The sequence below is a fragment of the Buteo buteo genome, chromosome 4, assembly GCF_964188355.1.
Source record: "Buteo buteo chromosome 4, bButBut1.hap1.1, whole genome shotgun sequence".
Taxonomy (NCBI): domain Eukaryota; kingdom Metazoa; phylum Chordata; class Aves; order Accipitriformes; family Accipitridae; genus Buteo; species Buteo buteo.
Window position 1 is genome coordinate 24,876,983 of NC_134174.1, and position 27,784 is coordinate 24,904,766.

General features: G+C 36.4%; 1 protein-coding gene across 6 annotated transcripts in view; it reads left to right on the forward strand.

Annotated features, from left to right (window-relative positions):
- CADPS2 (calcium dependent secretion activator 2) overlaps positions 1–27,784 on the forward strand; it is a 330,722-nt gene that overhangs the window by 222,096 nt on the left and 80,842 nt on the right. For all 6 annotated transcript variants that reach the window (XM_075024996.1, XM_075024998.1, XM_075024992.1 and 3 more), the window contains 5 exons: positions 3,497–3,633; positions 7,245–7,432; positions 19,368–19,469; positions 24,756–24,819; positions 26,998–27,121. In XM_075024996.1, coding sequence (XP_074881097.1) covers positions 3,497–3,633; positions 7,245–7,432; positions 19,368–19,469; positions 24,756–24,819; positions 26,998–27,121 — 615 coding nt within the window. The remainder of the gene's footprint in view (positions 1–3,496; positions 3,634–7,244; positions 7,433–19,367; positions 19,470–24,755; positions 24,820–26,997; positions 27,122–27,784) is intronic.

Below are 27,784 nucleotides of genomic sequence, written 5' to 3' on the forward strand. Positions count from 1 at the left end.
TCATAGAGAGCCACAGAAGGGAGGAGGTCACCACTTTGCAAGGCCAGTTCCTGTAGTTCAGCCTAGCATGGAGTAAATGCTGCAGAAAACTTGTATTTGCTTCTGGGCTGGAACAGGACAGAAATGATGCCTATTGATTTGGTTATCACCACTCAAGCATGTGCCATAAACATGGAATTCTTGGTTGCTTAACTCTACTGAGTCACTGAGGATGTGGTGGTTTTTATAGCCTTTGCAGCTCGACTAAAATTGGAAGTTTCTTGCAAAAATGGCAAAAGGTATATTCAGAATGCTATTCTGCCAAAATTAATATTGTTGTCTAAAAAAAGAACACCCAAAGAACTTGTTAAAACTCCTGCAATAGCTTTTGTAAGTTTTTACCATGGTTTTAAAATATATATATTTGTCCTATCTTGATCCAAAAAAAAATGGATAGTTTTTTGGCTAACAGTTTCCAAAGGATAAAATAAATACACAACCTGAAACAGGCAGTGTAACATGGAAATAGCAGCCAAAACGATGAACTTGAGTTAGAGGCAACTTGAAAGCAGAACAACAAATTCCATTAAGAAGGGAAGAAAATTAATTGTGAAAAAGCAGGAGAAGTATTACTGCTTTGGAGTTCTCCCCAGATATCTTCCAAACATTTCCCAAGATTGAGAAAGTGCAGAGAATAAAATGGAATTGTATTTTTTCTTAACTGTATATCACAATATAGCACTCCCTGTCTTTTGCATTTGCATGTAGCTTGAACAGGACATCTAAAGCTCATTTGTGTAGGATTTTGGAAAATATGATCACTCCAACAGTTTTTACAAGTAGGTTGTTAAATAATTTTTAAATTACAGTCATATAACATTTATAAATTCCTCATAATCTTTGATCAAGTTCTTATATTTTTTTTCAAAATCCTTTTTGTTTCAAAAAGATTTACCAGTTATCTCGTTTGTATGTCATAACACTGAAATAAAATGTAGTGTACTACACTAGATCTATTTTTCTATTATTTCCTGCTTGCCTACAGCTGGCAAAGGTAAGTTTTTAATTGTTTTTCTGTTGCTAAAATATATTTGGTAACAGATCTTCTGTTACTATTTTACAATGTTATTTGTACTGTCTGATTCACTTAAAAAGATGATGATCTTTCTGTAGGATTAAACCTAGAAGTATTTATATTTTTAAATAAATATTTTTGCTACTTTTCCCAAATTATGTAATAGCAGATTCTGCTTTCACAAGCTGCATTGTATTCAATAGGTCACCTTACACATTCTGATCATCTGGATGACTGTATCAGAATGTTGAATCTGTTTCATTTGTATCATCCAGTCTCCTGATTTCAAAATACTTAATTACTTGTCAGTACTTACAGAGATTTTCATTTTAAAAAGGGGAGTCTTTTATATTTGTGTAGTTAACCAGAGAAAAAAATCAAGCTGGTTAATTTAAGAAAGATTCAGCTATGTATAATTTGTACATGAGACCAATGGCAGAAAGAAATAGTAATCCTTCTTCTTTTCTGTCATCTGCCTTACTGTAAATAATGGCTCAATAAATCAGATATTTGTGTAAGAAGGAAAACTTACAAGAAACGTAGAAACCAGTCACATGTTAAGCATATTGTGTTTGGAAAACTTATCTGTGTGTGGTTCATTTTGGAAACCATAGATAACTTCACATTGTAGTTTAGTACTTTCAGTAGTGTAGTTGTGTTGATATCAGTTGTTTATCTTTGAATTCATGTTAAATACATTTAAATTGCACTAATTAAGAGAGAACATTTAATGTACCTATGTCAAAAATATGAGCTAAGTTTGTCATTAGCGATAGACTAATCTAATGCGCATGGAAATATTGTTAATCTATGTAATCACATATGCTACTGATCCTTAAACCATTAAAAATACATGCTGCTGTTTCTCTGGGTTGATGGTCTCATACCTTACACCATCGATGTATTGTCATACTGTTTATTTGCTACATCCACCTTGGCGAAATCTGTCACATGGATGTGACTCTTGCTTTGACAATGCAAAGCCAAGTGATATGAATTAGTTTCTGCATCTTTCCGGGATGTGATGCTGCAGATCCTTCAGCTTGAATTAAATAATTCTCCCATCCACAAATACAGCTGAAAGTTGGACTTGACATGGATCAATATGATCTGGGGCTAAATTTCTAAATGTGACTGATTATGTTAGCATCATGCCCACAGATCAATATTGAGTTTTATTATGAACCTGACTCTATAATTGGGTTTAATCAATAAACTTTTGTCTCCTTTTCTTTAGAAATTTTAGATTTGTACTATGCAGGTTTTCAAAATTGCATTTAGGATACACTTAGATCTGTACTTTTCTAGTAACGAATATAAAAAGACCTAGGTTTGAATTTAAAGGAACAAAGACCTAAGACCCTATTGAAAGGGGAAGTCAATTTTTAAGTTGATAGGACTGTTCACCCCAGTACAGTCTATAGAATCCAAGACAGATAATGTGCTAATACATAACTAGTCCTTTTGGGCACTGTAAGGCTTTTTCTGTCCATACTTGATAGATAATTCACATTGAGGACTTTGACAAAACATAGCATTAATGAAAGCAATCACTAGAGCTTCTCTTTTGATAAACCCGCGGGGTTTAAAGGCGTTGAAAGATGCAATCTGTGAAGAACAATAAATTTGGGCCTTTGATTGAAGTGCCATTTGGGATGGTATGTTTTCTCAATGTATTTACACAAAAATGCTGCTCCCTTTTTCACTACTCTTTGCTGGAAGGTTGAAGGGGCTCTTTGCCATTACTACATTAAGGTTTGTCTCATTAAAAGCTGAGTACAAAAAGAAGGCTGGAAATGACCTAGCTCAAGCCAGTGTGTTCATTTCTGCTCCAGTTTGCCATTTGAGAAGTAGGCTTCAAGCCATGGTGAATATTTCTATGAGTAGTACTTTGATCTGCAGTAAAGATGCTCTTTCTTATCTGAAGAAATAAATGGATAAACCTTTTCTTTTTTTTGCAATGGAGGAAAGGATATTTATTTGGTTATTTTTCTAAAATTAGAAAGAGAGCTACACAAAACTAGGAAATTATAGAACACATTTTTTTCATACTCATATTATTGTTTTTTAAATTGTAACATTTGAAGAGCTCCACTAGAAAACCATGCTTTAAGAATTACTTTAATGTACTATGTTGTATTTTCCAGTAGCCTTTCTAAATTTTGTTTACTCTGTCAGTGGGTAGCGACTTTATTTTTTTTCACTGTTACACTCCATAGATTGCTATGATAGAAAAATAATTCAGTAATATTATTTTCAGATTAAAAACCAAAATTCTGTAATAAGTCACTTGCAAGCATTTACCTATTTGACTTATTTCTTTGACATATTTTCAAGAAAGTTCATATATTGAGTCTTACATGCCATGTGTACACTTGTGTTTGTAAGTCTGCACACACACTCACATGTATTGTTCTGCACATTTTTCCTTTGTGTGAACAGATACAGACCGTGGTCAGAAACATGGCATGGATGAGTTTATTTCTGCTAATCCCTGCAAATTTGACCATGCTTCCCTCTTCAGACTGCTTCAGAGGCAGACCTTGGATCACAGATTGAATGACTCATATTCTTGTTTGGTGAGTACTGGCTGGAGGATAGATACAAAGAAGTGAGAAATAGTTGTTACAAAGTAGTCCTTTCTTCCTAGTTCATTCAATAGCTGCAGTTGTAGTTGGAATAAAGGGTCCGATCGATTGGTTTCAAATTTGAAAATTATACACTTGCAAGCTGCTGCTGTGCCACTCAATAGAAAGCAGAGACCCAAACTGTCTCTGATTTTATCAGCTGAAATTTATCATGTCCTCTATGGAGGTTTGAATAAAAACAGAAGGTTCTGATAACGGTAAGAAGAGCTCCTGTGGTAGGATTTACTGACACCTGTACAGGCATTTTAAGTACAAATGTAGTCGCTTCATGTCAGACATTTTCACCTGTCTTGTAATTCTTCATTCCACTGTGGTGTGAAGAAGGAAAAACGCCAAAAGAAGGGAAGCAGAACCACAGGCAATGTAGATATATGGGCATATATGTATTACCTGAATTGTAAACAACAGATGGGAGTATAATTATTAAACAAAAACAAGTAAAGTGTAATCTCTGTATCAAAATGAATGTTTTTCACATTCAAAGACAGCCATAAAAGATAAGATATTGGCATAACATGCTTCCATATTTGTAGCTGCAGTTTCCCTTTGCTACATAACATTCTCTATTCTATGCTCTGTGGACTAGGAGTTGATGATGGGGCTACTTCAGGTTTTGTTTTACAGTAGGGAAAACCAGCAACAATCTTGTGGAATTCCAGTAGATTATACATACTTGTTAAACCCGTTTGTGTGGGTCAGACCTCATAACTTCCTGAGGCTTTATTTTTCACCCGATATCGTGTCTGAAACAGTGATTTCTCACTAAGGACATAAAATGCCTCATAGCACTTTTTTTTTTTTACTTTACTATCCCAACAGCAACAAAAAAGGGTAACTTTCCTTTACTTCTTTTTTCCACTGGTCTGACTGGGCATGCAATACAAAGATAATTATGAGGTTTTTTAGGTTTGTTTGCAAGTGTAAAAAAGGGGAAAAAATTGATTATTTGATGACAGTTGCTTCCTTTTTAAAATACTACCAGATAAGTATGTATAGAAAAACTTAAAGGACTCATTTTCTGTCTGTGGGTTGCACACTGAATCAAAGAGGCCCGAAGGTACATCTGTACAAAGTAATTGGCACTCAAAGAGAAAATGGTTAGCTTTCTAACAGTGCATTGGGGTCAAAATCTTTTTTTATAATAATAATATAGTAAGACACTTAATATAACCTTGAAATCAGGAACTTTTAGAAGAGGTTAGCTGAAATACACAGTGCTATAGCAACCATAAAGCAGATGCATTTCTTATTGTGCTTTTTAAAATTCATCTTTTAATAAGTAGAATGGGTGATCATTTTTTGTTAAATTGCATATTTAACTATATTTTTTAATTAAAAAAACTGGGAATGTTAAGGTAGCAATAGAATGCATGAACATGTAAGTGTGACTTTTTTTTTCCTGAACAGCTCATTTCCTATCATTTTTAGAAACAATGCATCCCTTTGTTTCAATAAATACAGAGTAACCATACATATAACTTGTAAAAATAAATATGTTTAAGAATTAATACTAAACACAGTTCTGTATTAAAATACTGTATGACCTAAACTTCTTTAATTTTACATACTTCTCAGTATTGGGGAGCTTCTTTTTTTTTTTTTCAATTATACAATAAAAAATACACAGTTATCTAATACTCTGTAGCATATAGTTGTTATGTGTTTGTGAGACTTATGCATGATATGGGGTTGAACAAGGGCAAGAAAGGCGCATATTTATATGACAATGACCACACTTAAACAGATCTCTTACAGAGACTGACGTTAAAGTAATGAGTTCTTTCAAAATTTGTATTCTTGTCACAATTTTCTCCTATGAGAATGTACAGAAATTTTAATAATTATTTCCTTCTGTACTGCTAGGCGTCAACATGCATCATTTTGTCATGTTTTCCATAAAAATGTAGAAAGAGATCCATGACAATGACAACTTATTGGTAGAATATCAATCACAATTACCACTGTTTATTATATTTAGGGCTAGAATACATATTATTGCAGAAATTCAGTTAAAATCCCTTTTCTTCCAATGATATACTGTATTTTCTGGCAAACACTGTGTAAACTACATGAGCTGTTGCAACATGACTGGATTTTATTTTAAAACACTGAGTACTGTTCTGGGTGCTGTAATAAAGCTAAATGTTCTCTAGAAACAGCTGAAGCTCTTTAAAGATAGTGGAAACATTGACTTCAAAGAAATTAATCAGAAGCAAGCAAATTTATGAAATAACTGAGGTATTCTTGTTTGCAAATAATATATTAAATTCAAGACTTGGGGGAGAATATAAAATTTAAATGCCTTTCTCATGCAAGTCTTTTACTAAAAACACAGATGATTTAAACCTGGTGTGAATATATTTTTAAGTATTGTTTAATAGTATTTTTGCTGATTTTTTTATAAATATTAAACATCTGAGCTTGCAGAAGTATTCACAAGCAATAGGGAAATATTGGTCTTCAGCTGCTAAACTGCTGTCATAAATTCATGACTTGCAATATCATTTTGCTTATCAAAGTTATTTGTATATTTGAGTTCAGGTGTTCCTTAATCTCTCTTAACCATTTGTCAGGGATAATGAGAGGGAAATATCACCACAGTTAAGAAAAGAACAAAGAAAAATGCTTCTTTAGAACAGCTGTGGTAGCTGTGGTTTCCCAACATTTATGTTTTTCTCCCTGCTGCTTTTTGGAAGCTCACTATGCTATTTTTTTTCCTATTGGGAGGCAAGGCAATCAAGGTTTTTCTGGTTTACATGTCTACATCAAGAATCAGGGGGTTTTTTTACACTCTGGATTCACTCAAGAACTGGTTTTGTGGTGGGAAGGAGTCTATACTTTGTTCCTGTCTGTGTCAGGGTTATACTGTTCTGGTCTCAACAGGACTCTGCCCGAATCAGCCCTCAGTATGCCCCAGAATATCTAATTATTTAAGGTCAAATCACATTCATCTTACTCAGATGGCTTTTAACAAACTACCTAGCTTTGTATCTCTTTGCTAGTGAAAGTTGTTAAAAAGTTGTTAAAAGTGCATGCATATTACATTAGAAACAAGGTTTATGGTCAAATTGTGGTTCTCTCACATTAAAGATGCAGCCACGGGGAACTGGCCATCCAGAAACTGTGTTTTAATGTTCATGTTAATGTTCCTCAGCATTACCCAAATGTTTTATCATACCTTACAATTAATTACTCTTAACAAAATTAATTATTTTGAAGTGTTAGTTTATATTAGGCTTTTTAAATCATTGAATCTGTACCAGACTTGGATGTATTAGCATGGTTTTGTAAACTATGTACTTCATAGTAGTGGTAACTCAGAACTGCAGATAATTTCCTGACATTTACTCCTTTCAGCAAGAGGGCTATTGTTGGATCTAGCTTACAGTGCCATCAGCATTAGTCAGATATAAGTCATTGTAGTATAAAAAGTTTATGTAATGCACATAAAAATATATGCTTCTGTTCTTCGTTTGATTTAAAAGCTGTGAGTGGCAAAAGAAATCTCAAAATGTTGTGGGTTTTTTGCCTTTCTCTTTCAGGGTTGGTTTAGCCCAGGTCAAGTCTTCGTATTAGATGAATACTGTGCTCGCTATGGAGTGAGAGGCTGTCACCGCCATCTTTGCTATCTCAGTGAATTGATTGAACATTCAGAAAATGGTTCTGTCATTGATCCAACCTTGCTCCACTACAGTTTTGCATTTTGTGCTTCTCATGTTCATGGTAACAGGTAATTTAATGACATATTTTTAAATTCATAGCCTTAGGAGGAAGCAGAAGTATTTATAGGCTCTTAGGCTCTTGCATTCACCAGGTAAGGAAGTTGCACACAACAGAAATCTGCTCATGCAAGTTTCTTCAGGGGTATTGGAGGTTCTATACAGATTACTATTTAAATAAAAAAGCAATCTCCTTTCAGTTTGTACTGTCTTAATGCAGTGTGTTTTCTTGGGCATTGTATAGACAGGTTGATTCAAGGCTAAAGGAAATGATCCTGTTACAAAGGTAGTCTTCTGCATTCTGCGTCTATGTTGTGTTCATGAATGGTGTTTCCAGTGAACATTTTGAACAATTTTGAAGTTTAAGGGAGGTTTTGACTCTTTTTCTATAGTCTGTAGCTTGGCAACTAATCACACTATACTGAGTTCTTCTGGCTGTGCTACCACAGGGAGAAATAACATATATTGGGAATGTGGTGTGACCCCGAGCCAGGAAGAGCTAGGACACTTCTGGAATTCTTTCAGCTAAAGTGGTAGGCTGCTTCAGGAGCTGTTGGTCACAGTGATGCTCTTGGGATGATGTCTTCCTTCCAATTGCAAGAGAAAGACTTGGAAAAAAATAAGTTGTTTCTTTGTTGTGCTAAGCACATTCTTTAAAAGAAGCTTTTGCTTCATCTGTGTCTTATTCCAAATTGTGAGGGAACTATTTTTGCTGTTGAACAGCAGGTATTGGAGAAAGGATCATTGGATAGCTCAGGTGGGAAGGGACCTCAGGACATCTCTAGACCAACCTCCTGCTCAAAGCAGGGTCAGTTTGGAGGTCAGACCAGGTTGCTCAGGGCTTTATCCAGTTAGGTCTTTACCCAGTTTGAACCTGTCTTATTTCAGTGTAGTTACATCCATTGTCTCTTGTCAACCTCCTAGTAGCAGCTGGGGGGCTCTCATTCAGTCCCCCTAGACACCACCTATTCTCCAGGCTGAAGAAGCCCAGCTCCCTCAGCCTTTCCCCAGAGCAAGTGCTCTGGCCTCTGACTATCATGGTGGCCATCCACTGAACTTGCCCCAGTTTATCCATGTCTTCCTTGTACTAAAGTAGGGAGTGGGGCAGGCAATCTATAGGACAACATGCATTTCTACCCTACTGTGCACACTAGATTTGTAGACTGCTGTAGGAAGTATGTTTTAGAAGTTCAAAAATAACAAGGGAAAGTCCAATAGATCTCAGCTGATCCAATCCTGTAACTAGAGGAAAACCTACTCACAGTCCCAAAAAGCAATTACTGTGATGCTGTCAGTAAATCCCCAAAACTGAATCCTAGTAGGTATCAGGAGAGAGATATTCTTCCCAACACATATGCTTATGTTGCCTTGCAACCAGTCAGTCACAGAGGCCGTTTTACTTGTCCTTGAGCCAGTGAAGAAGGGACAATCCTTAAAAAGGATATTGTTTCCTTCATTGCCTCAGACAAAGCTTCATCTGTGAGGACAGGAGCTGGGCATTTGTGACCTGAGTGATTTGGTAGTGTGAGATTAACATTATGTAATCCTCGATAATAATAGCCAAAATTAAAATGTTTTTGAATGTACCTGAAATACTCTCAAGAATCTTAATGTTCATACTGGTGAGTTAGGAGATTTTCTGGCTCTTAGTTGGTAACATATTCTCTGTAAAAGCATGCTGCTTTTGTCAGTTCCTGAAGAACCTGACACATTCGTATTTCCTATTGAGTCTAAGTCTTTGTTGTTTCTAGCCTTTTTATTACTGGTTTCAACCTAACAAGACAAATACACAGTGATAATTGCTCAAACTTATTTCAAGAATTCAAAAGAAAGGTAGATACGTTTCTTTTTATTTCATAATTTAAGTGAAGGACAACAGTGCATGCAGTGCATGAAAATATCTCAGGGAGCACATCATTTACACAGTGGCAAGCACTCTGTTTGTATTCTGTCTATTCCTTCTGTACAGATATTCTCTGAATAGCATGAGTGTTTTAGGAATAAAAGAAGTGTTGAACAGAGAGGGTCTGACTAGAACTGAGATATTGTAAAAAGGAAGAAAAAAGAAACATGAAGAAAGAAGAAAAGTAAGTCAAGGACAGAAACAGACACACTCACTGAGGATGACAGACACACATAATACATCCACTCATTCATCTGCCACAGCACTAAAAAATAGTAAAAGGGAAAAAAGAATTTCACAGACAATGCACAACAGGCCAAAGTTCTAGGCTGATCCCTGGCGTTATACATCTTAGTTCTATAAGTCAGGCTGAGAATTAGGAAGACCACAGAACAAAGACAAAGAGCTTTATACTCTGGGTATGATGTATTCAATTTATATTTCACCTCTGCTTCACAGAGGGATCTTAGACCTTCCACTAGCCTGAGAAAGATCATCAAAAATGATCTTGAAGTCAGGTGATGGAGGAGCATGTAGAAATGCAGCCATACCTGTAGTTCAAGTTATCAGTTTCTTTTAGGCATGAATTTTAGAGTAGCAGGCAATCTAGTGACATCAGTCAAATGATCAGATAACTGGAGCACAAGTCAGAGTAAATCTACAAAATATGCTGGGGCCATACCAGGACATATGCTGAGCACACCAATGACTACAGCTAATTTGCTAAATAAAACTGGTGAGGAACCAGTCTAATACAATGGACCCAACTGTCCATTAGTCATAGACACCCTTTAAGATCCCAGGCATGGCTGTGGGATTGCACATACTGAATAGTGCTCCCAGTAAACACCATGAACAAGGCTGAATCAGCTTTGGCTCTTTCCACCCTTCATATGTCTCCAGAACTCTTCCAGCAGATTTTGAACCCTTGAGTATCCCCTGTGCTCTTTTGCTGCACCCCTAGGACTTGAAATATGAATTCTGTTTCATGCTGCAGGCTGTAATGCTCTTGCAGACTGTAACACAATAGCCATGGTTGTACATCAAAACACCTGGAATAAACACATCAAAGTAAATTGTTGTCCTAGAGCTTCAGGGACATTGTGGAGCACAGAGGAGACCTGAACTGAGCTCTGGTGTAGGCTGTTTTCAGCAGATCTTGCCACCTGGTCTCAGGACCAGAGAACAGTCCCCAACTGTTTTCTTTCCTGAGATGAAGATGTAGGTAACAAGTTCTGACAGAGTTATCAAGCGTGCTGGTACTTAGTGTGTCTCTTATGCCAATGTTGTTGGTTTGGGAACAGAAATGTTTCTGCAGGATCGAACACAATATGCTGAGTCCTAGACTGAGGAATTAAAGCCTCATTCGTGCCTTTCCTTTCCTGCCTGGAAGAGCGTTACAACTGGGCTAACAAACTGCTTATGTAGGAAGTGTATTTCTGCTTTTGTGGATGACATTCTTAAGATATTCTCTTCCTAAATAGCCAAAAAGCAAAATATTTTAGTAAAAGAATAGCCTTGCTGATTTTTTAAACAAAAACACATCCTTGTTTCTGAATCAACTGATTTCTTTTCCTCCAGTAAATAAAATCAGCTTTCATTGGCTGTGCTTCTGGTGCTATGCAACTTTACAAAAGCTTCTCCTTTGGCTCCTCTTCATAATGTTTTTCTTCTGAAATGTTCTGCTATATGGTCCCCATCAAAGTCATTAGTTCACAAGCAAACTTTTCGCACTGCAGTTACACATGCACTTGTGTATCTCTGGTGAAAGTGAAATGGGCAGAACAAAGAACTATAGGATATTCCTGAATGCTGACATTTCAGTCTAAACAGTCCAGGTAGGAGCTATTGTTTTCTTCCCCATCATATTCACTTTTGTCTACTTTTCATGCTGTGACTTCTATTCAGTCCCTCTTGTCTGAAATGGATGCTGGTGGGTATCACATGAAGTGCAAAGTGACTTCTTTCCACCTGCTGAGTTACGGACTGAATTGAAAAATTCAAAATTCAAGCATATTCCCTGGTTATACCTTTTTCTATTCAGAAAGACAGCTGATTTATTGGAAGTTCATATACGAGAAGTGACGGTGAAACTAATGCTACAAAAATCAGTTTATAACCAAAGATAAATAGTTTCTTTCTGCCTTCATTTTGAAATCTTCAGCACATGTGTGTTTACATAGAAGAACAGTCATACTGAGTCAGGGTTCTTCTAAGCCAGTCACCTGTCTCCAGCATTGACCAGCTTGGAGTAAGAGAAGGGCAAGCGTATGTGATATTTCCTCTTAGTGCTCTTTCAGTCTCCAACTCTTTGCAGCTCAGAATATGCCTGTTTGGTAACCTGGAGTGAGTATCTGTTTCAGGTACTTGTCCATTGCACCCCTGAACCTGTGTAAGCCCTTTGCACCCTCAACACCCTTGGCAGCAAGTTCCACAACTCAGCCTCCTCTTGCTTGAAGATCTCTTGCTTTGAACTTGATTCCTACACATCTCATTTCATTCTCTGTTGCTATTGGAAGGGATAGAGGAGAGAAAAAAAAAAAAAAAATCCTTCTCTGTTGTCTTTTTACTATTTAAGATTCAAGAAGCATGAGTGAACCATGCATTGATTACCCTGGATGGATGTTTTCTGCTAATTCATTAACCTTTTCTGGTAATTCCCAATGTTGATTTGCTTCTTTGACTGCTACTGAACAGAGAAGGTTTCATGGAATTATCCATCATAACACCAAGATCTTTGTCCTGAATAGCAACTGATTTCTCCTTACATTTATCTACCTTGATCATTGCCGTTTTATTGCTACTTGATTTCATAAGGTCTTTCTGGAATTCCACACTATGCCACATAACTATCATTACAATTGCATTTACTATCACCTCAGTTCTTAGCTGTTTGCCAGGTCATTTATGAATACTGTAAAATAACACAGGTCTCAGCATAGATCCCTGCACAACTCTACTCATAACTTACCTTCAAGGCAGGTACTCACCCTTTATTCCTACTCTCTTTTTTCACTGTAAATGTAAGGACTTCCACTCTTACTCAAGCGGCTGTTTAATTGCCTTAAAAGCCTTTGGTTAGGGACTCTGACAAAAGATTTTTACAAATCCAGGTACATCATATCAGTCACATCACACTCATCCACCTGTTTTTGATCCCTTTAGAGCACTTCAAGAAGATCAGAAGGTAAGATTTCTCTGCCTTATGGCTTCAGAGCCCTACAGACTTCTTCACAATAGATAATATTTACCCCATTTTCTTTAATTTCATCCTTAAATATCCTTATATTATAGTTCATTCTAATTTTCTGGGGTGTATGTAAAGCTTACTGGCCTGTAGTTGCCCCTGCCACCTCCCCGGTAGACTTCTGACTTTTAAATTGATCTCACATTCTTCGCCTACCATTCCTCAGGAGGAAGGCAGTTCTTGCTGAGAACTTTCACACAACCATAGGTAATTCAGTTCTGGCCCTAGCTACTTAACTGCTGTCCATTTTTCTAATTTATTCCATAAGCTTTTTCTTAGTTGCTTTAAGTTTGGACAGATTCCATGCTGAAGATAAAGATTTTTTTCTGTGAACAAAGAAGGGTTCCAGCGTAGGAGTCTTCTTAATTTCCTTCATAATAAACACCAGCGCAAAGAATTCATTTCATATCTCTGCAATAGCCTTGCCCTCTCTGAGAGCTCTTTTTAGATCCTTGCCATCATTTGGCACTGTAGACTGTCTGATAGGCTTCTTGCTCCTGTTATGCTTGGAAGAAATATATTAAAGTGGAGTAAATGAACACATAAGAGAAATGAAACTATGGAAACTTCAGAGGGTGCTATGCATTCATATATTTCTTTTCATTTTTCAATGTTTTGTGATAAGAACCATTTATTGCATTTTTACACTTTGTGTCAAGTGATAAAAGAATGTTCAGAGAAATCATCCCTTTCAAATCTGGGACAAGGAACTTTGTAAAAATAAGGAAAATAATATCATTACAGTGCTCTGTCTCTTCTAATCATTTTTTGTGGAGCTTCTGAATAGATACTTCCTTCTCTTTTGACTAAATTAACTCTAGCATTAAAGTAAGGTTGTCTGTATCTTGCTGGTTTCTCTTTCCATTTTGTATCTTCCATAAACAATGTCTAATAAGATTTAATCTAAAATTCCAGAACTTAAGTCAGTAGTTTCACCATTTCTCTGCACATGGTCACCATCTGACATGAAAGGTTTTGTCCAGTTGATCTCTTTCCAGAAGTGTTATGGTTTTGTATGTATAATTTTGTATATAAAAATATTTGAATAGCGTATAGATTTCTTAGATGGTTTTCCCAAGAAACCATTGCTAGCAGGATTTTCTGGAACCTTTCAGTTTTAAGCAGTTGAAAATGCTTCCTCTTCTTGCTGTGCTTCTTACTCACTCTCAACCCCACACATTCTGTCTGTCTTGTAATGATAGCGGGTGCAAGGTCTTCTTTCCCTGATTTTTATCGGCAGTTGGGCCTTCTGCTTTAATCTTAGATCTGTTCCAAGGCTGTCCAACAGCTGGAGGAAGGAGCCTGAGATCCCTTATAGTGTGAATCTTTAGGGAAGTGTATTCCATCATTCTACCAGCATCTTATATAAATTCTCTGTCATGTTTGATACAGCATCTAGAGACTTAACAAGAGTCTTTTGGTTTTGTAGTTTGTCTTATTTTTCTATCAGTCCTCTATAATGGAAATAGTGAGAGTGGAGTTCTCATACCTGAAAGCTTTTTTTTATTCAGAAGTCATTTGTTACCAGTCACCATTTCCCCAGAATACTGGAATGAGAAAATATACCTTTTAGGATTGATATGCTATGTGAGTTTGTACTTCTAGATGAGAAGCAGTGTTCTCTCAAAGCTGGAAAAACTAGTTGATCCTTGGACATTTATATCACTTTTCTTCAGGTGAATGTAATCTTCCCCTTTTCTGAGGCTTGCTGGGCAACGCTGAGAATAGAACTTTTTCGCTAGGTCTTTCAGTTTTACATACTGCCCTGTGCCAAGCATCTTGCATCATCCGGTTTGTCTTTCATTTTTGGAAGCTGAGCATCTCCAAGGTATATGGAGCACAGAGGAAGGTAAACCTTCTTTAATTTAATCTGTGTTCTCCTTTTTAAGTGGTTCACTTACGAGCATCATACCCCCAAGCCTCTGATGTGAGGCCTCTCTAAATAGTTAAGTTTGGCGGGGTTTTTTTAGTTAATGCTGTTCCATTAGTGACAGAACTTCCTATATATTACTGTTGTAAATAGCCACAAGAAAGTTATCAGTAGGGTTGTCCTGAGTTCAAAGCTAGAAGCAAGGTTCCTTACCCTGTTGCAAGTACCAAGTGAAGCCATGTTGACCTCACCTTTGGTTTAAGGAAGGATACTGCCCTGTGTTGGAAAGTGGTAGTGACTATAATAATGTTATAATAAAATGTGTCCTCACTACAATATTAACAGAGGCACATTTTTCAACATGCCAAAACAAATCTGCTTCTGAAAAGCCTCAGAGAAATTATCAATAGAAAATTAATCACAATTCACACATTATTAAGAAATATTAGAACAAAGTTCTGCATAGTTAAGGTGATACTTGCCATCTTAGGTAATGAAAGAACAGCTAATGCTATTACATACTCTCACCTTTCCTAAACATACATTGTTTTGTCATTAATTTCAACTGATTAATGCCAATACATACCCTTATACTTTGGGTAGAATGATCATATATTAGTACGTGCTTAGCTTTTCAGTAGAAGGGCATTAATGAATCCTACCTAAAATATAACTGCGTAAAAGATCATTAAAATTAACCTGATTTATCATCTTAATCTGTTTTAGTGGCCTTCAGAATTGGTCTTTTTCGTTCACTTGTGAAAAAGAGGGTATGACCTGTAAGCAGATGTAGGATCAGCCTGAAAAATGCGTACAACAGAAGGCTCTATTGTGCCCTTTTTTTTGTCAGAATGTTTGAAGAATGGTTAATATAAACAACAAAATGCTAGCTCTTCAAGTGCCTGCTGGTTAAAGCTATGTTTAAATGCCACGTGATAATTTGCTCGCTTCATTTTCTGTTAATAAAAAGACGTCTGCTCTGCCTGCTTCTAAGCTGATAATGTAAATCATTGTTTTTCCTTAGATTTGTCTAACATAAACTATGGACTGTGCAAAAGCCTTAATTAATGCAACTGTGTTTTAAAGAAAAAATTGCATATTAGTCTGGATATTAAAGTCCTATAAATAGATAATAAAACCTCTATATCAAAATTCTAAACAATTTAATTTTCAGTTTACTAAGAAACAGAAAGTCAAACTTTTATCTTGCTAATTTGAAAATTGTCGCTGTTCTTCGATTTTATTGTGCATCCTGCTGAATTCAAAAACAAGAGCTCTTAGAAAGCACTGAAGTCTTCTAAAACAATTTGTTTCTAGGAGCCAGGATGACATTTAAGTTTTGCTTTTGTTTTTCCTGTGCCCTTGAAATGTAGTTTATTATATAAATGTCTTGAAGTAAGACCTTAGCTGAAGTATTTTTCTTGTATTTTGTTTTTCATCATAATTTCTCATCTTTCTCTGGCAGATTCTTTTGGTCAGCCTTTCCATTCTCATCTATGTGTGTGTGTGTTTGTACATGTTAGAATATCAATCTGTGCATTCCTCTCCTCATAGTCTTTTTTCTTCATGACAGACCAAAGTGATGGTCTATGTTTTTAATGAGGAAAGCTTATTGAAAAGATTTTAAATATTTTTAAAATATGCAAATATGCCAAAAGCACCAGTACCAACAATGTTCCAGAGGAAAAAAGCAAAGTCAGTCATGTTCAGTTAGTATTTCGCAAGGATCTCTCAACAAAGCAGTCTTGCTTGAGATAATTCACTCTCTGAGAAGCCACTAGGAGAAGCTGTTTCCAAAGTTGAAGGCTGGAAACAACCCAGTGTCCATCGTATCTAATTCCCATTGGAACTGAAATACCATTTTTATCTCACATGCCATAGCTATTCACAAGAATCTTAATCCTACAATGCATCAAGTGACCTCTGCGATTTACTACAGGTTTTAGGACCTCTAGACAGCAAAATATTTCTAGAGGGTACTCCAAGCCTTAAAGGATTATATCAAGTGAGGAAAAACAGTCCATTCCCAGAGGAAAACCTAAATACACCACCTAATCAATCAGCTTCCCTAGAGTAACTGCCATCAGGACAGCAATCTTGCAAGATTGTCACAGTAAAGGTTTCTTTAAAAATTCTGGTCAACCTCTATTTTTGGTGTCATTATTTAAGTGTCTTATGGTCGAACAGCTACTTCCCACTTGAATTTACTAGCTCTAGTTCATGAGGTATTTATTTCAAATCTCTTTCGATATTTAAGTCTGAGTGAATTAAACAGTTTGAGATGTGACCAGAGACAACATTACGTCTGTGCCAGTTAGCCTGTAATCTAAGCAGACAAGACAGGCCAATCCAAATCCAATTGACAGAGTTCTGACAAAATGGAGAACTAATATAAGTGAGAGAGAGACTCAGGTTTTGAGTGTTCACCATTTCACCTAGTTCTCTAATCCCAAAAGCAGTTGTGAAGAATAAGGAGGAAAAGAATGTAGAGGAAAGGAAAATTCACTCTCCCTTTACCTTCTTGAGAAGGTAATGTTAAAATGAAAACTATTCTTAAGACAGTCAATCACTTTTCTTGGCTGAGTTCTTGGAAGAGAGGTCCCAAGATGCAGTAAGAAAGCTGAATACTGGTTTTGAATTGAAAAAATCAAGTCCAAACCACTATCCATAACATTTGGGATAGTAGGAAAGGCGCATTTTATGGATCACCCAAACCTTTGAAAACCAAATGACTGCTTGAGTCTGATTTTCTTGGCAGGCACAGTAATTTATAAATAAAAACAACCAGCTCAAAACAGTGCTATTTTATTTTATTCTGTCTTTAAAGCAATTAAAGAAAAATATCTAGAAGACAAAATGGCTGGAAATTTTGAAACTATTTATCTATTTTTTCTCTCTCAGCTCATCTCAGATTCTTTTTCGGTGGATTCTTTTTTCTCAGTAGTAGATACATATTCCCAAGAGTAGCAAAAAATGATCACCAGCACAACATGTGTCTCAGAACTTTGTTGTGAAAATGCATTTTTATATTCTGCTTGTTGCAATAAGGCTAACAGGAAGAAACAAAATAATGATTCAGAGTTTGTGCTGTTTTCTAAAAGCATGTGTTCAAGACACAAGTTTTTCAGTGCTATAGGTGGTACGTTTTTCTAACACCTTTTTGTGTTCTCTTTCCTTTTCTTCTGGGACATCTGCTTCTATGCAAACATCCACTGAAAATATATTTAACAGTTCTGAAAATTTTAGGTGTTGTCAGTGAGGTTCTTTATGACAACAAACTCAGTGAAGTGACAGGTCCCCGGTACGTAGTGATCCTAGCCTTAGTTCAGGTTGACAGATATGACATCCTACTGGCTCACCTTTTTCACTTACTGTTATCTGGACCCCCAGGTCTTTTCTGTCATATATATGACATGCCTCAGCGAGGTTTAATATGACAGAACTATTTGCTTTATCACTCCAGAGCACGATCTCTCCTGACAATGAAATCAGACAGTGCAATTTACTTAAATTTGAGCCTGTTTCATCTGTCAGAAGGCTGAGGTAAAGTATCCTGGCATCCATCAAAAGAAAGAAGATAAGTTATTTGCTCTTTCACATCAAATTTATACAATAGTATATTGATGTGCCTGGTTACTCATACCTCCACCATATCTGATTTTTATTGTTGTCTTCACAATAATTTAAGGAGTTCAGGCATTCTTTCCACCTTGACTTGACAGATCACAAATATAAATGATTTAAAGGGTGAGAGAATTGTTTATGTCATGATCAGGTAGCAACTTATCCCTCCTAGATTTAAGTATAGTGCAGAAAGTTAAAGTAACAATTTAGCAAAAACATGTTCATGGAATTCTAGAATGATTCATAGAACATTCATAGAACGTTGTCCTTCTTCATGCCATTTTACTACAATTTCCTCAGTTCTAGAAACATTGAGCTACAGTTTTGGAGGCTCTGGATGAGGTACAGGGCAGATCTGCACTTGGTGTCAGGGTCATAAACTCAGGTGGGAAGCAGTAGCTGTTGTTACCCTGGAGCTGGAAGTTAAGAGAGTAGTAGGAAGTTTTCAGATAGTTCTTTTTAAAGTATGCTGTATGTGGAGAAGTTGTGACTGCATGGCAAAAATACCATTTGGGAAATATGTATTTAGATTTCTTTAATTTTGTCACTACTTTAATATAAATACATTAATTACACCTTTAGGCTAAGACTTTAGACTAAGTGTGTGCTTAACATACTTAATGCAAGGCTTATTATTAATTATTGGGACTTAAAAATTTATGTTTAAAAAAGTCTCAGTGATTTTGGTTTTTAAAGGCTATTTCTTTATTGCATCTTTTATGCTATATTTACATGGAAGTCTTGTTTACATGCTGCTGTTTGTCAGTATGGGATAAGGGATCAAAAAAAATCTATGCTCACTCTAAGCAGGGGAGTTCCTAGGTGTTGCCTGCTCTGACTTTTCTCACTGTAGTTTGCCTCCCACCTTTATTTTAAAATCACTTTCAGATATATTGTACCTCTGGGAAAATATCTGGAAGATTCAAGGATTTGAAATTCAACAAGGTCTGTGTAGGCCCCTCTACTGTGCCAATAGTACTAATTTTCTTGATAAAGGATATTACATATCTTGGGGAATTATTTGTGAGAAATACATGCTACCTTGTGTTCATGTTGGGATCAGGTAGAAACTTAGGACTTGAATTTAAAAGTTCAGCTCAAAAGTTTAATTGTTTGTCCAGTTGCAGTCTGTTCTTTATATTCACAAGTTATTGTTTATCCTTCAAGGTAATGGGAAAGGGGAAAGGAGAGTTAACACACATGTTAACTGAACACTTTAAAAACAAAAAAAATAAAGATCACTATTTAAAGAGGAATCAGCGTGAAGAGCTATCAACAATTATTAAATATTTAATATTACAGGCCAGATGGAATTGGTACAGTATCTGTTGAAGAGAAAGAAAGGTTTGAGGAAATTAAGGACAGACTTTCCTGCCTTTTAGAAAACCAAATAAGCCACTTCAGGTGAGTGTATAATTTATTCAATGAATACTAGGTTTTTTCTGGAGGAATTTTCTCATGGTGTTCAATTTTCATCTTGAACAATTGGAGTGAAAATAAAATAGTCTACCTGCAAAGAAATTTTAAATTTATGAAATGTGGAATGATTTATTTACAAAAGTGATTGTGCTTAAAATTTATTTGTGCATCACGCAAGTTGTATTTTTCTATGGTAGAAAAGATTGTGCAAGAATATAGGCCTGATTTTTGTTGATGCTTTTAAACTTTAAGCTTTCTATAATGCTGACTAAGAAAATTGTCTGAATGAAAATGACTGAGCCATAGCAATTTCTGGATTAGTAATGATCAGAAAATCGTATGAGTAGAGAACATCTTTGATAGAAGGCAGCTAAAACTTTTCTAGATGTCTAATGTCATTTCTTGGTTTCATGATATACTTACCTTTCCTAAATCCGCTAAGGTCCATCATACTCAATAAAAAGTTTGTCATATGTAAGGACTGCTAGTACCAGCAGAAGATGTTTAGGGAAGGAGAACAAGAAACAGAGCAAACTTGGGGTGGTATTTCCTTCTATTTTCTAGCAATTGATGGTTTATGAAGCTTAGCATAAAAATGGCATGTAGACCACCAAATCTGTTAGTTTATCACACTAAGCCAACCTATCTGCCATTATTCTGTTAATCTAATCCTTTTTTAGAATGTATTTATAGAATTTTTTTGTCTCTGTATCACCTTATGACAACCAGTTCCACAGTTTAAGTAGTGCTGTGTGAAACAGCTTGCTTTTGTTTGGCAAGGTTGGCTGTAAGTTTGTTGGATGCCCCTCTGGTTTGATGAGGTAAATGTCTAGCATTCACTGGTATCTGTCATGTTGATAACTAGGTGGTTGGGGATTTTTTGAGCGTAGAGGACATAGCAGTCTTCACTTGGGACTTCATCTCTGTATTAAAACTAAAGAGAGCTAGGATTCTCCTTGGAAGGTATTCCTTTTGGGAAAAAAAATGATGCTTCCTTCCTTTATTTCCTTTAAACATTCTTCCCTGACACACTTCCTGTTTCCTGTCTTCCATGGGATTAAATAGCTCTTACCAGAGAAGCAATACAGAACAGCATACGGCAGAGTGCTTCCTACCCAGGTCTTGGAAAGGCAGGAGGAGAGTACTGGCAAAGAACATCATCTGCAGGTCTTGTTTCTGTGACAATCTTCTCATGCTTGCTACAAAAAAAATAATGAAGGTGTATTGGAGCTGGGAGAAAACCTCTGGCCTGTGATTGGCATACTTATGACCATATCCTGTCAAGTTTGTGGTAGAAACACAATGGCTATAATTTCCAATGAATATAAGTACTTTTACTCATACACAATGGTGAGGTCAGTGACAGTAGCTGTGACCCAAAAACTATTGAAGCAGCAGAAGGCTTCTGAATGTGTACAGAGAGAGGAGGGAGATGGGGGAACAAGAAGAGAGGCTGGGCATCTTGAGAATAATTCTGTTCACCTTCAGACCTTCACGTGCATAAAACTAATTATAAAATGTATAATAATGTCTAAATAATTATTTGAGTTGGAACAAATAAAGGTAAACCCATCATGTCTGCTTATGTGCACACTAGAGTACGTTGATGAACTTCGGCTGTATCAGTGACCATAGGATATTTCTGCCTCAGTCTTGGTGTGTTTTGAGGGAATTCAAACAATGTTAGAAACTCCTCCTTGAGAGCAATTAAATGTGTCATTCAAAGATGAATGTCTCCATCCTTCAGAGGACTTTAAGGTTTGCCTTAAAACCCTATTTAATCAAGATAAGCAAACAGTGCTCTGCCAGGTGAAGAGCAATTATTATATCTTTCTCTGAACAAATGTTAGAAATAAAAAAAAATTAGGTGGAATGTCTGGATTTAAATGAGGATACTGCCATAATACTGGTAGAAGGAAGAATCAATACTGCCCTGGAATCTGAATTTATAAAGCATATAGAGTCACAATACAGGACATCCTGATTAAAAAATGGTACTAGACTTTTAAAGAAAACCTTGACTCAAGTAATGTAAAAGGTTCACCTGTATCATTAATTAACAAAGAATAACCTTGGCTGTGAGATTTCTTTCTTAAGAAAACATGGTATTAAAACCTCTCCTTATTTCAATCCATCAAAATTGTTGTGATAACTGAAATGCTCAACATTTTTAAAAACAGATTCTGCAGTAAAGATTAATGCAAAGCATGCACTGAGTTTCTCTGCTTTGGCCTTACTGTCCCTGAATGCCTTGTAGTCCTTGTCACTGGGCACTCCTACCATCTACCAGGCTGGCTTCCTGCTTCAACTATTCTTTCTACTGTCAGTTTGAGCATCCGTGCTGTGCACGTGCCCTAGAATATTTGAGAGATTTTCATGTCCTCCTTGTTCGGATCGGTTTTACAGTTTTTAAATGCCAGATTCTCTACAATAACCTCTTTATCTTCCTCATGGAGTCACATACAGGGGTTGGGGGGAGTTGACCACTTTTTCTTTTTCTTATGGCATGCATTTGACTTGGGCTCCTACTTTTTTAATTTTCCTCAGGCTCCTTGTAGGTTTCTTGCTTTTTTGATTGCTCCTTTAAGGTTCTGCCTTTTGTTTTTCAATTTCTTCGTTTCTTCATAGGTCCCATTTCTGAAATTGAATATACATGTACTGAATGTACCTGTACTGAATTTTTTTGGCCTGTTCTCTTTTGCTACAGTATTAAATTTTATTGTTGTATGATCACTACTATAGAGCACCTCTCCTGCTCCGCACCTCTCAAACTATGTCCTGTTCACATTTGAGACCAAATCCAGAATAGCATCTTTTCTTGTGGGTCCTAAATTAGCTGCCCAAGGAAGCAATTCAAAACTGTGTCCCAAAATATTATCATTATATCTCATCCTAATGAGACATTGATCAAGTGTACACATGTATAGTTGAAATCTCTTACTATTTGTCATCACTTTGCAGCTCCTCTAATCTCACTTAACATTTCCTGATCACTCTCATCATCCTCATTAAGGGGTCAGCGATACAGACTTTAAAGGATCACCAGCACTTTGTTTTTTAGTATGTCAGAACTTGTCTAAACTTTGCCCTTGCTCCATTGCTTAGCATTGCATGCACTGGTCAGCTGTCATTGTGGACAGTTTAACAGAAGAGTGTATTTCTCTTCCTGTCTTTTCAGAGATGCGCTGAATATTTCCTATGTCCACCTAGGTCACTAGGTCACACCCATCTGAAAAAGATGTTCTCACATGCCTGTCAGCTAACCTGCAGCTTCCAGTTTTAATACTCCCCTATGGCCTTTTTTATTTTAATTTTCAGCCTGCCTCCATTATGATTAAGATGCAGTCAGCTTATCCTGTGCTGGTGGCTCTCATCCAAAGTATTTCCCAGTTCTTAAGGTACTTAAACCTTTCCTCTCTGTCATCTTACCTACCCACTAAGACTTCAGATCTCTGCCTGCCTCTCAGGCATCAAATGTGGAAGAGGCAATATTTCAGAGAAAGCTGCTGTGAGGGTCTGGGACTTTAACCTCTTGCCTGGCTGTGTGAATTTTATCTCTGGAGTGTTCCTCCTACACTTCTGTATGTTGCTGGTACTAATGTAGACCATGGGTGCTACTCCTCTGTTCTCCCCTAGGTAACTTACATAAACATCTCCTGATGTCCACTACCTTTGTACGCATCAACTAACTTACTGCTTGGTCCTCTTGGATGTCACAGACCCAGTTGTCTAATAATTGAGTTGACTACTGTCACCATCTTTGTCTCCCTATCCTTAAAGATCCCCTCAGCTGTGGGAGCATCCTTGCCACAGCCAAACAGTGTGAAATGGGCCATGGGGGTTTTATCCAAGAGATTGAATTTCTCCTTGCCAGCAACATGCTGCTTCCCTGCCTCCTCAGCAGCATAGAGGCTGTAACACTGGAAGCAGGACTGCTCAGAGTGTCCCTTTAGGCCCCTACTGTGAACATTTCCTTTTCTTTAAGCTGCTTATCTCAAGAGAACAACTGTCCTCTGTGAGAAGCTCCTTGCACCAACTGCACACATAAGCTCGCTGCCCATGTTGTACGCATACATACTGTCTCTGCAATAAACTGAATAACCCCTGTTCTGCTGTGGGACTTCTGTCTGCATCATGAACTTAAAACTGATTGGGTTCTGGAAGCTTCTTACGTTATTTACATTGCAGAACATACATGGAAGGAAGTCTTTGATTTGAAATATTAAGTATAATTGAGTGACATTTATTCAAAAACTACCGTTAGAGATTGATAGGAATAAACAGTGGGAAAGACAAGTCAAGGATTGTGGAAATATACTGCAAAGGGAGAGGAGACAAAACACCTAAAGATGTGTTCTGTTTTAAGGTGACTTAATGCCTAAGGGTCATTAAATCTGCTTTGCTAATTTGTTAACCTGTCCTCAAAAATTTTTAGCACTACAGTGAGAAAGAAACAAAATGAGGCAAAGCAAGTACGGGAAGTCTCGCTGCAGGAAATCCTTTTTTGACCTCATTTACAGGGCTTTATTTTGGCTGAACAAAATGTATATATAAAATTCACTGGTCTGAATCCTTTTATCATTAGAAAAGATTTTACTATTGGAAGACATTAGAATATGAGGCTACCATGCTCAGTGAGTAATAATAAGAAAAAAATAATCTCAGCAAAGTAAAAAATCCTTTTCCCAATTGGGGATATCCCAGCAAGATTTTACAGACAGGATTAAGAAAGGTTACAGTTGCCTGAGCTTTGTAGTCTCATTGACTTGATATATTGGATCATTCAGTAGACAAAAATGAAAAACAAAGCTATCAATGGGTTTACTTTTTAATTTACATAATTTTAGAAGTATCAAGACAGAATTGGATATGGTTTAAGTTGTAGCTGATAAATTTTAAGATAACATTAAATGCTTTTCCAAGCTATTTATAATATAATAGGAAAAACTATGGAATATCTGCAGGCATTTTTATTCCCGTATTTCTCTAGAAACTTAAATATCTAACATTTTACCCTTATCTTAATCCCAGTATTAAAACAAGATATAATATACTGAGTGCTGCTTCACAGCTCCAGTAGCTGTCATGACTACACGAGAAATAGTATCTCTTTCCAAGAAGATGACAGTTTAGCTCATCAGAGACCAATAAATATCCTTCACAGTAATGCAAGTTGTGTACAGTTACATCTCAAAATAAATTCTTAACTTAGTTATTATAATTCTGATAATATTCTCTTCCTTTTTTTTTGGTTTTTTTTTTTTTTTTAAGATACTGTTTTCCTTTTGGACGTCCTGAAGGAGCTTTAAAAGCCACACTTTCATTACTTGAAAGGGTAAGTTTGAGAACATATTTTAAATTCTGCTTGAGTACTAAGCCTGCATTTTTCTTTCGCCTTCAGGCTGCTGAAAGCAGACTTATGTCTTCTGAGGTATTTTACTACTGGTTTTAATTGTTTACTGGGAGGTTTTTTCTTATTGTCTTCCACAGAGGCAAACAGCTGTTTTCTGTAGGACTTATTTATTAGTCTTCAAGCCACTGCAGTGACTCTCTCTTCCTTTATAATTTGATTACCCAGCATTACTTCTAAAGTAGTACAAGTCTAGTCTACAGCCCCCCTTTCCTGTTTTTTATGGCTTCTATGCTGATGATGTTGTCTATACTGATATGTAACATTAAAAAGCTTCTATATAATCCAAATAATCTTCCATAAATGCATAATCTGAGTCAATTTAAGCAGAAAAAGCTATATGCAGCAAAACTAACACAGGCAGCTATAAATATAAACTCCTACCCAGCAAATCCTCTTGTGTTGACTGGAAGGGAGAAGACCTCATAATGGTAAATGCATCTCAGTCATCTCTGAGGAAAGAGAACTTTAAATTCCTGCAGAGATTCCGGAGGAATAGTGTCAGCAGGAGCCTGATGAAGGTATGAATTAAAAAAAAAAAAGCTTAGATCCCAGTCTGTGTAGCTTTGCCAAAATCTGAGAGGTCTGGCCCTGGGAAGTGTCAGTTGTTCTGCACTGCAGAACACTCCATAGATAGAGATTCTGTGTTAGAAAATCTCTGCCATGTTAAAAAATACATAGAAAGTCTGGATATATATGTTTCCTTTCACTTATAACCTCAGTGACTGTAGTGCTGTGTAGATTCCTTTGTGTTACATGAAACAGCTATTTCCTCTCACTCTTCCTGCTGTTACAAATGGCAATGGTACTCTATCTGGTGCTCAAGCAACACTGTTGTCAGTCTTGACTGGGAATAAATGTGCATTCCTATACTTGTCGATGCAGACTGAGTTAGAAACAATTTATTTTACCTGTCTCTGAAAATTTTGAAAAAAATCAGATGCAGAATAAAAGGGTTTGAAGACTGTATTTTCACTTGTTGATAACCCAGAAGTTGCTCATTAAAAAAGAACAAGTTGACAAAAGTAGATATGTCATATGTGTGTGCAAGTAATGGAAGAAGTCTGCTTTGCAACAATGTCTTCCTAATAGCTTTCCTGTTGCTGAACCTGTTTCTTTCCGAGACGGTATCTCTTGCTTCCTCTCTTTAACAGTAATTGTTAGATATGTTTTATAAGTGTGTAGCTTGTCTGGAGATCTGTTGGAGAAGCATTTTTAAATGGTTGTGAGTTATCTGAAATTTTATTATTTACATTAAAATGTGGTAAAAACATATTGAGTTTTGTTTACACCTACCTGTTGAAAGTTAATGGAGTATAGAATTAAAGTAAAAATGCAAGTGAATTATTAACAACATTTATTACATTTTATGTAGTAATCCAGAGTATATAATGTTGCATTCATATAAAGAGGTATATATTCTCAGTTTACCTCACTTGCAACAGGTGATCCATTTTATCAAAGTCCTATATTTTAAAAATGAATAGGCTTTAAAAACTGGCAGGTTTTGAAAAGCTTTATATGATCTGTTCTTCTACTTGTCCATAATAAAATATCCCAGCAGAAGTTCAATGTTTTCCCTGCCTACTATAGATGACTGTTTTTCACAGCAAGGACATGTTGAATTTGAATAACTTTATGAAGGAGGAAAAGCAAGTCAGTATTAGCTAGCTCTGATGGTGTTGTTCAGTTTCTCCTTTACACTGTTGAAGAGTCAATGGTTATGCAATGGTGGAAGCTTTTCCACAGGTGAGAACCAAGCAAATCTCCACATCCACATGTTTAGTGAGCACCATGATTGAACCCATCCATAGAATGCTCTTGTTATACTGGTCTTAGCGTCACCCAAACAAAGACTGACTGGCATGCTGCAAGATGCCAGACAGTAGGGGTATTGTATTTAAATACCATATAGGCAATCAAACCAGGGTTGAACAGAAAACTTCAAAGACAAATATCTAGTTCCACCAGCTGAAATAGTTCCTTTTTGATTTCTGCCTTTAATCATTATCAGTTCTGTAGTACCTTTAGGGTACTTTTATCCTTTTCCCTTGGGTTTTGGGTAATGACTATAACCAAGCGGTATAATTGTCTCTGGCACAGGTTTTAATGAAAGATATTGCCACTCCCATACCAGCAGAAGAGGTGAAGAAAGTGGTTAGAAAATGTCTGGAGAAGGCTGCCTTGATCAATTACACTCGACTTACAGAATATGCCAAAATAGAAGGTTAGTACAGCAATCAACTGCCAAAGTGGCTGTAAAAGCCAACAATGCCTATTAACTGAATATTCTATGAGCAGCCTTTTCCCTTTCCAGAACAAACCCCTTCCACAGCAAGGGGAAATGTCTCATTAAAATCTCAGCTGGTGAACTATGGAGCTTTTTCCTATTCATTGCTTTAATATGCCTCCTGGGACCGTGTTTGAATGGAAGACTAGGACTTCCTAATTTAAGTTGCCCTTTGTTCTTACTTTTGAGTTCTCCATAAATCTAAAAGGTTGTTTATGGGTTATTTTTTATTTCTCTAACTATTTCTAGTAATTAAACTACTGACAGGAAATTCTTTCCTTAACAGCAGTGACAGTACCTTGAAACTTGAAAACTCCGGGTATAGATGCTTTTCTGATGTACTTTAAGGCAGACAGATAGATAAGTGTTATTTGTTTTTGCTGTTGTATTGCCAGATGTATAATAATAATCTGATGATTAAAACCTTAATTACATCCTGATTTTCTGAATGAATTAATGGGACAAAATACTAGATTTGATGGTAATCAGAAGGTTTTCTGGAATTTAGATATGTTCTAGAAAGATATCAGGAAATTAAGATTTTGCTCAAAAAAAATGGCTAGGGTACACAATGTCATTTTACTATTTGTAAACATTATA